This window comes from Hipposideros armiger, unplaced genomic scaffold (genome assembly GCF_001890085.2).
Source record: "Hipposideros armiger isolate ML-2016 unplaced genomic scaffold, ASM189008v1 scaffold_868, whole genome shotgun sequence".
Taxonomy (NCBI): Eukaryota; Metazoa; Chordata; class Mammalia; order Chiroptera; family Hipposideridae; genus Hipposideros; species Hipposideros armiger.
In genome coordinates, this window is record NW_017732218.1 from 278,399 (window position 1) to 288,718 (window position 10,320).

The 10,320-nt window shown below is 34.5% G+C and overlaps 1 protein-coding gene across 1 annotated transcript in view; it reads right to left on the reverse strand.

Moving 5' to 3' along the window:
- The window catches only part of MTFR1 (mitochondrial fission regulator 1), a 30,373-nt gene extending 21,149 nt beyond the window's left edge, over positions 1–9,224 (reverse strand). The window contains exons 1-3 of the mRNA XM_019629827.1: positions 9,180–9,224; positions 8,630–8,728; positions 2,615–2,730 (exon numbers count right to left, since the gene is read on the reverse strand). Coding sequence (XP_019485372.1) covers positions 2,615–2,730; positions 8,630–8,728; positions 9,180–9,224 — 260 coding nt within the window. The remainder of the gene's footprint in view (positions 1–2,614; positions 2,731–8,629; positions 8,729–9,179) is intronic.
- Between the last annotated feature and the right edge of the window lie 1,096 nt (positions 9,225–10,320).

Genomic DNA, 10,320 nt, shown 5'->3' on the forward strand with positions numbered 1-10,320 from the left:
TGACAGTGGTACATTGAATAGAAGGAATATATAGAAAGATATTGTTGGATTGCTGTGCCCTTCAGCATCAGGAAGTCTGAAAACAACCATTGCCTGGAAGCTCTTTTAGGTGATTCTTATCAGGATGTAGAAAGAACAGGCACTTTTTGTCTGTAGTCAGTGACCTTCAGTGTTGAAACCTTGCAGGAGATACACGTAACTAGCCCCCATGGTTTGTCTTAGTGAGGAATTTTAGGGATGCTAATTATTCTTTCTTAGTTACTGATTTAGTCAGAGGAACTTAAGCACCCTTTCCTTTCCTCATTGTCATACCAAGAAATACTACTCAGTAGAAAAAAGGAAAGAACTATTAGTATACATAACAATCTAGAGAATCACTAGCTAATTGTGGTTAGCGAAGTCAGTCCCAAATGGTTACATACTGCCTAATTCAATTTATATAACTTTCTTGAAATGACAGAATTATAAAAATGGAAAAGAGGTGAGTGGTTGACAGTGACCAAGTCGGAGCTGGACACAGAAGGAAAGTGGGTGTGACCATAACAAGGCAACATGAGGGAACCTTGTGGTATGGAAATGTTCTGCTTCTTGATTTTATTAGTGTTAATCTTCTGGTTGTGATATTGCACCACGCTTTTGCAAGACATTACCACTGGAGAAAACTGGGCCACGGGTATAGGGAATGTTTCTGCACTACTTCTTACAACTGCATGTGAAAATTCTACAATTATCTCAAAATAAAAAGTTTCATTAAAAAGATGAATATCTTACAAAAGAAAGTCTCTTTACCTGCTAATCCTGCAATACCTGGTCTGTGTTCATCTACCGCTATGTCCTCACTTCTACTTGTCATTCAAATCAAATTCTTTCTTTCTATGCTCTTGGTTACTTGATGTTTGTCTTATACAGCTAATACCACTCAAGTGAAATTACTCTTGTTAAAGTCAATGATAATCTTCCAACTGCAAAACAAAATTGAAACCTGCTAGTTTTTTTTATTTATCTAGCCTCTGAGTTACCTGACACTGGGGGCGACTACTAGTTTACTCCCCTTCTATGGAACTCTCCTATCTCTTCTTCCATGAGAACACCCTCTGCCATTTTTTCTGACTCCTGAGCTGCTATTTCCTGGGGCTGGGGTAGAGAGGGGTGGTTTTCTTTTTCTCTCTTTTTTTTTTCCTGATTAACTCTCAAATGCAGGCTTTATCCAGAATACAAATGTTCTTCATATTTTATATATTCTCCATGAGCACACTGATTGTCAGCCATTCTAGCTGCATGTTTAAGTGCAAGCATTTCTTATTAGTATCTAGCTACATAAATTGTTCCTAGAGCAATGTGAATGTCCCATAGGAAACTCAAATACAGCCTATTCCAGACAGGACTGACACTTTTATTCTCACCTGCCAGAAAAAATCTGTTTTCCTATATTCCTATGTACTGTTTCATCATTCTGATAATTATCTGAGCCAGAAACCTAGGAGTTACCGTAGACTCTTCCCTTCTTAACCTAATTTTAATACTGAAAATGTTTCTAAGTCTTTTCTTCTTACTATCTCTTGACTTCATCCCTCTTCTCCATGTCTTCTGTCAGTTTCTTAATTTAGTCAAACTCTGATCATCTTTTATTTGGCCTATTTCCTGGCCTGGCTTCCCTGTTTATCTTTATACTATTTACATGGAAATTTTACAAAAATACAAATTTGATAATAATACCGTGGCACTTAAAATTCATCCATGGCTACATGCTGCTTTCAGGAAAAAGCCTAAATTTTTTAGCCTAAAATGTATAACCTTTAAATCTCTACATACTTCCCATATTCATCTCCCATAGCTTACCCTTCTCTGCTACTACCTAGCTTCACTGAGCCATCTGGAGTTTCCTAAAAACACCATGTGGCCTCTAAATTAGTACCTTTGTTCACCTTTCCTGGAATGCAGCCCTTCTATTTGATTGGCTATTGACCCTTATCACTCAGCTCTAGCAGCCCCTCCTCTGAGAAGCCTTGCCAAAGCTCTCATTGCACAGAGGCCTTCAGTATTTACTTAGTAGCCATTACAGTACCAATATTATTGACTTCCTCTTTAATTTCCTCTAGCACACCAAGTATTCCTGGAAAGCTGGGACTATATCTTACTTTTTCTCTGTATCCTTGATGCCTAGTAGAATGAAGGGTTGAATATCTGTTTATTAGATTGAGGCATAGTAATAATTTATGCAGGCTCTTTCAAATAAATGGAAGTCCCTCTTACATATGGTTTTCTTTACACAAATTCCCTAATATGACGCACACTGATTCTTCTGCCCCAATAAGACCATTATAATTACTGTACTTACCTAAACATATTTATGACAGTTCTTCCTGGTCTTTCACATTAGAACGTTAAACTTCTAAAAGGCAGACAATTCTGTAATTCAGAAGGTCTTAAGACACAGTTATGTGTCCAGGAACTTTAGAAATGCTGAGTCTTTAAAACAAAAAGACTGCTTAAAAAAAAAAACTGGGTTAGTTACTAGAGATCAAATTCAGCTATTAAAAGGAAATACTGCAAAGGTATCACCTTCTAAAATAACAAATATCATATGTCACCTCTCGTAGGCGTCCAGACTAACCTGCGTCTTGTGGAGCGCTCTCCTTCTTCCGTGGCTACCCATCCAACATCAGCAAAAGACGCCACTGCATCCTCTTCTGGGAGACTGGGGCTCCGTCCTGCTGTAGGGCTGGTAAGCTATAAATTACAAACAGGGAAAGTTTGTCATCTAGCAGCAAAATGTTAAAACTTTTTAATCTCCTAAAGGAAAATAATCAACTTTGGTGTTACAAACATACGAACAGCTTGTAAGATTTCCATTAAAGGTTCCCATGAAAGGAACCATTAGTTATATCATACTGTTGCCTAGTAGCATACGGCAATCTCTGAATTATAATTTAATTTTATTCAATTTTTATTTTACAGGTCAAGTGAGACTGGTTGAAAAAAAAAACAAAACAAAACACAACTCTGGTCATCCTAAAACGTTAAGAAAATTTTTAGAATCTAAGCATCAGAAATCATTTTTTTCTAAAGGATCTAGTTTTTAAAAAGCATAAGAACAAAAATAAGCAAATGATCAATTTGTGCTAAATCTGGGAGTATTTTTAAATGAGTATTATCTATATATGCTGTTAAAATACTGAAAATACATTTTGTTTAAATCTTTTAATTTTTCAATAAAATTATTAACCATGTTAAAAATGCAAAATACAAATAGCAGAACAGAATTCTCTAGCTAACCCTAGCTAGATAACACATAGATGAAGGAACAGAATATTCTGAAATAAATACATCAAAGAAAAAACATGGAAGTTCTGAAATTTAGCCGAAAAAAATGGAAATATAGTTTAACTGAATTAAATTTAAGTTTTGTTGTAAGTGTAATGCCTCAGAGCCAGATGATCAATGAATAATTAAAAAATAAAGTTATCAGATTAATATCACACTTTCTAGAAGTTGGAATGAGATTCAAATTTAAAAAAAAAAAGTAGACTTTTTAATTGAAGAAAAATTTTTAAAAGGCCAAAGAGATTTAATTATTAACGTATTTATCAGGAAGGTTGTACTGTAACCCATGCTTTCTTTGAACCTTAATACTATCATTGTCAGATCAAGCTTTCGGAAGCTACACTTAAATAATGCTTCTTCCTCAAATGTAAAACATATCATGTAAACACCTAAAAGTTTAACATCTTTAGTATTATGAATAAAATTTTAACTGAACATATCAGCTGCTGGTATGTGTTCCCATTCTGATATCATAATTATCTAACATTATCAACTTAATAAAGTAGCATTAGAAAACCGACAGTTTAACAATAACATACTAAGAACATCAAATATTTAAAATGCCTTAAATTATTGTTTTGGGGGAGGATGGGGGTACAGGCAAAAGACAAAACAAGTTGTATCAAAAGAGTAGAGATTTAAGAACCTAACTCTGAGCAAAAATGAAAACAAAAACAAAAACCAATAATAGTAAGCTTTCACAATACCGACGTTTTACATGCAGTGGAATAACTGTAGTCAGAAGAAAAACAAGTATAAGCTTCAGCAAGTACACTGTCAAGGGATATGATCAAAGGAAAATCAAAAATTAGATTTTTGTACTTTGTACTTCTCCGTTATATATTTCAAAAATTTATCCAAGTAAGTCAATAAACAGATATTCAGTAAGTGGGTATCTCATATAACTTAAAACAACTTTAATGAACTATGCATCACATCTAATCTTAAGAGGCTGAGAAATCTGGTAATATTCTGTTTCTAACCATTACTGAAAACAGATGTATATTAATATTTCTATGCCATTATAATACAGAGATTCTAAGTGCATTATGTGGAGATGCTTCAACAGGAAGGTCCCCAAGCCCTGTGGAAGCTCCTGGAAGATATATAATAGTGTTAACGGGCTGTTTCGTACAAGAGAGAGATCATAAAAGTAAAACCTGAATGGTGCCTTCCTAAGGTGCTAGTTCATGAAGATCAATCTGATCAGGGCCGGCTGAGTGGCGCATTGGTTAAGAGCTGGCTTGGGATGCCAGAGGGCCTCGGTTTGGATCCCACATATGAGGGCCAGTGACACTGCCCTCTACAGCTAAGATGGTGAACGGCAGCTCGACCTGGAGCTGGGCCACTATGAGTCGCCAGCGACAGCGTAGGCTGCAGCTCTGCAGTGGGTTGCCATGGGCTACCGTTTGTAGCCAGCAGCCACTGTGAGCAGCCGTCCAGAAGATGGCAACTAATCTGCCTCGCCCGGGAAGAGCACAATGATGGTGCCAACTTGGGCCAGTGAAGCAACGTCCTCTACAACTAGACTGAAGAACAAAAGGACAGCAACTTGTCTGTTTCCCTTCCCCAATTCCCCAATGCTGTTCCCATCCCCCAATTCCCCAATAAAAAATCTTTAAAAAAAAATCAATCTGATCATAATTCTTTGTTTAGAAAATAAAAATTTGTTCCAATACAGTTACTAGTTTCTAGTTTGACTTCTTACTTCCCCATAAAAGTTATAAAAATTGCTGTTTTCTTCCCAGATATTTTTGTTTATAAAAGCAAAATGATACTTTTAAAATAATACTAAAAAATATAAAAGTTAACCCATTGTGGCAGCTTTTCATCTAAAAGCATAAAGATCCATTATTTCTTAAATTTATATCATTTATTAACATGAACTGTTGCTTTTTGCATAAACTTAACAAAATTATTTCATGGTCTTAGTTTGCAACCATGCTAAGCATGGATTGATTCCCTTTAATCGCTGAATACGACGTCTGTCACATGTGCCCAATGAAATGAAAGGGTTAATGATAATGTCAAGAACCAATTCCAGAACTGTTAAGATCTACATCATTTCTAACGGTGATTTACCGACTAAAAAAAAAGTCTAACAAAGTCCCTGGAGAAACCAAACTCAATCAAAAGAAAAAAGCAAAACTGAAAAATAATACTAATTTTTTTAAAAAGCCATTTTGTTGTTGCCGCATTTCGGTAACTGTACTGAGTAACATAGGCATGGAATGGGAAGGACAACTCAATTAGTAAAGTACCAGTTAAGGGGAAGTCAGTGCAGGCAAGGGGACTGTTGATAAGGAATTCTTTATGATTTATGATTAAGACGCCACTACTGACATGCATGGAGGACTGATGAGAAGTTTGAAAAAGGAAAGGCCAACTTACTGAAGGTTCCAGCAAGGTCCTGTCCTACCATCACTACTATTAGGGAAAAAAAACCAAAAAACAAAACTGTGAAGGGAATAGATATTTGCCCCAAATATAAAGGGCATTTTAAAATTTAAATTTAAAATTAGTGCTTATAGATTTGGGAGTATCCAAATTCCTTTCAGAAAGTATGAAAACCATTTTATTCAGAACAGAAACTCAGCAGTAGCATTGTATTTCTACGATTTTAAGTAGTTTAATTGAACATGTTATACAATTTAAATTATCTAAAATTCAATTATATTTCAAGAATTTTACTACAGTAACTTCAGCTAATTTAAAATATCCTGATAATGTAAAATTATACCAAGGAAATTGATTCATTTAATAAAATGAATAAAAAAATAAAAAGCATATACAAAAGTTGAAATACTTAGAATAAAATATTAGAAGAGTAAACGTTGTTCTCATGTGACTTTTCATAAAATAAACACACTGGTACAAGGAACTAGGATGCTCTCAGTTTCTTGCCAATAAGGGTTTAATAGTAAGTAGATTATTTATTTTACCACCATTTGTTTATAGCCAAATACAAAACATGCATTCTTAAGCAAGACAGGAAAATAATGATCTCTAGCTTTTTTGCTTACAGGTTTATTCTTTTTTTCTTTCAATTCCTACCATAGTAAGGAAAACTGAAAACAGAATTTCGCTGTTTTAAAATGGTGACATACTGTGACACCAGAAGGCCAAGTGGTATGTATACCTGTGTAAATCACACTAGTCTGAAGGATGCAACACTCAAATATTCTAGCCAAGACTCAGCTACTAATGTTCTGAGTAATGTGGTCACTTTTTAAAAAGTGAACATTTATTAATGCTTTCTATTCATGCCACACCTAGAATGGGGAAGGGGAGGGAGAGGGGGTGAGAAGGGAAAGAGGAGAATGAAAGGGACCAGAGACAAGAGGGAGGAAAATGAGTGTGTCTATCTCAAAACAACCTATTAAGGTAAGAAACAGTATCCCTGGTTCCAGCTGTGGTTCCCCAGTTACAGACTTTCCATAGTATTTACTCATGTTGGACTCCTAGAGAGTTCAAATACATTCCATATCAATCAAACCCCCAAATGAGCCAGAAAAATAGCAAAAATGCATTTTCAATTTTATTACTCTAAACTGCATCTTTATATTTTTTGAAGACTACATTTTTAATATTTCTCAGATGTAGTAAAAAAATTGAAGATAGAGAGCAAAGATACAGATTTAAAATAAGTAGCAGATAAAATACCCACATCAATATTGATGTTGAATTTGAAAAGCCTCAGTATGCTACAAAATTGCCTGAAAGTAAAAATCTCACTATAAACAAACGTCTTCTGTCTTCCACTACATTCTCAAGTCACCAATATTTCTCTTACTTTACACCTCTCCTTATGTTAACCCATCTCTTTTCAAATGCATCTTCTGTACTAAATCTAATATTCTTATTCTGCTCATCCCCTTTTACATAACGAATAACACCGAGAAACAGAATCCTCCCAAGGAAATGAACCTGGCTCTAGTAATTCATCAGCCCATTACTGTCAAGGCAGACTTGGGTTGCTACCAGAAAATGCTAGATTCTCTCCATGTCCTGTTACACGTCTCTAGCTACAGGAACACAAATGTTGAAGCAAGTTCTCCTGCCACCAGCTTAAGTAGACACATAAAAATTTTAATGGAATTGAGCAATCAGAAAAAAGTTAAGCCTTAGTTAACATAACAGTTATTTGAAAGAAGCTGACAAGTAAAGCAATCAGTAATTTGTGTCTAAATGAACTGAATTCTCAGAACTTCTGCTGGAGACACTACCACAGAATTCTTCATTCTGATTATTATTTTTTAAAAAGCCTATAGTTTGATAAAAATTAGTTTTTGCAAAGTTCCAATTTGTCGATTTCTAGATTGATGCACAAAAGTTTTACCAATTTGTAAGTGGAACTATAAGCACAATGAACAACATTCAAACAATAAACACTAACTCCTACCACTTACTTAGGAATAGATTTTTTCACCTGTATCTACCAGGAAGAGTGACTTATGAGTATGACATGATATCAAATAAACTCACAGGGACACTTCTGAGCTGCTGAATTATGAGTTAAATATACTTTCTGCATTCCACATGCTTATCTATTATTTTAAATTAGTATCGTATCTGCTGAACTTTATATTATTAAATGTTACACTGAAAGGTTTTGCCATATTACTGAAAAACAAGAACAAAATTATGTGATACATGTCTAACACTATAATAAGGAACAAAAGCCCAATCAAGAAATAATTTATCTCCAAGCAAAGAGTAGAGCTGCTCCTGCATTGGTGCTAGAAGGAAAAGCTATGACCTGAGCTTTTGAAAGCAATCCTAATTCAGGGTTTGACTACCACCTCATTCAGAGACCCACAATTACCTCTTTGTCTTAACAATGTTGTTCCCAAGGCAATAGTTCCTACCATTAATGCTAAGCTTTAAACCAAGGATGGAGAAAGCAACTTACATGGAATGCACAGAGACATCTAAAAATAAACTACGGTACACAGTGGCTGTCTAAAGAGGAAGGCGTAATAACTAAAGAAAATAATGGTGGCACCTGAAACTCCTAAACTCATACAAAGCCTACCTTTGACCTGGGATTAACCACTGCTTGTTTATTATGTCTTCTAAATCCTCGAAAATGTATTCTTAAGAAGGATCAATGTCTTAAAGATTTTGAATAACCACTTCACAGAGGAACTAAGATTAGAAAGACTTTACTGTGGTTTTTATCCTCTATTTTATTGATAGTGGCAGATTAGTAAGGGGAAAAGGTTCAAACAATACTTTTAATTCTGTCTTGCCTACTTATATTCCTAATATACATATTAATACAAACTTTTGAAATATATAGTACCTGAAACTGAACTCTTGGACACTGGATCAGAGATAAATTAGTACCAATTTTCCTTACGATACTTCGAGATGAACCATATGGCTTCCCAGACCAAAGTACCTGAGAAAGAGGAAAAACCAAAAGTTGAATTACAAGACTTACAGTATTGTTAATACAAAGCACTGTACAATGAACTGCATAACATGCTGACACATTAATTATGGGATGAGACTATCTAAATGTTATGGGAAATGAGCTAGTATTTCTCAATTAAGAATTAAAGGATACATATATGGCTGGTTATTATTAATGCAATAAAGTTTAATGTAGGTAGTATACAAAAATATAGAAAAATAACTAGTATTTGTAAAATACTACATTTTAAGTAAAACCTATTTTCATACTATTCTGCACAGGAAAGATAGCAGAATACATATAGTATACTATATATTCTGTTATACTTTTAGAATTTTATATATACATACATTTTTAAAACTATGAGCTATTTTGCTATCATGGACTTTCCAAAACAAATCCAAATGAGTACACAGTTCAGAATCTAAATTTGTACCATGCAGGGTGATGGAGGTGGTGGTGCAAAATCCTTGCACTCCATTTTCTTGTGAGGCTGTGCCTTTCCTTACACAAAGCTACTAAATGGGCTAGTGATGGCTCTAATGAGAATTTCCAGATGAAATCATAATACACACAGGACATTATGCTATGCTTAAAGCAAAAACAAATCCCCAAAGCAAAAAGCAAACAAAACACACACATGTAGAATGTGACATCATCACAAATTGTACCTTGAAATTTCTCCCCAAGTATATGATCTTTCCTTAAAGAGAAAAACTATCCATCTGTTTTGAGTGCTATACTTGAAAGCCTGGACAGAAGAGGAGGTAAAGACAGGTAGTATGCTATTACAAGCAATTTTAAAAGAAAAGAAAGAGATTGATATGACTATTATAGTTAATTCATTAAACTTTAACATTCAATTATATCCTAAAACTAAAAAAAGTATCAAATCACCTGAAATGTATTCTGAACAACAGACACAGACCCCTTTTAAAAATCACCCCATGGCCATTCTACTTTAAAGAATGAAATTACTGTAACATAAACAGTGCGATCAACAAATAATTGTTATTATAAACAGTGGTGGCTCCAACACATGACCCAAACTAGACATTTAGACTATTCTAAAAGCATGAACAACTCGTAAAATGAGCATAGAAGCAACCTGATGTCTTAGATTTTAGAAACCAAATCCAATTTAGGGATAACAGTATAAGTTAAAGTGAGGATCATGGGGGTATATATAGTACCTCTGGCATCTGCCTCAGATGTTATATAATACTTATCATCAAGATGTTAAAAGTTTCACTGTTACCTGGGAGAGTTCCAGAAAGTACTATAACCTACACTGGCTATTATAACCAACAAAAATGTAACTCTTGTTTTGAAATATAAATTTAAAAGATGGTACAGATTGGTAAATTGGTCAGTAGAAAGATAGGACATCAATATTGAAATATGAATATTAAACAAAGAATATATGAGGCAAAGTTACTGTGACACTTAGAAGGGGATTACCTGTAGCTCTAGAACTCAAATCATGCCTACCATGTTCATGCAGAGGATTTTCACTTGAATAGTGTTAATAACACATGAGGACTATAAGAAAGAAAACATCTGACTAGAAAATGGGA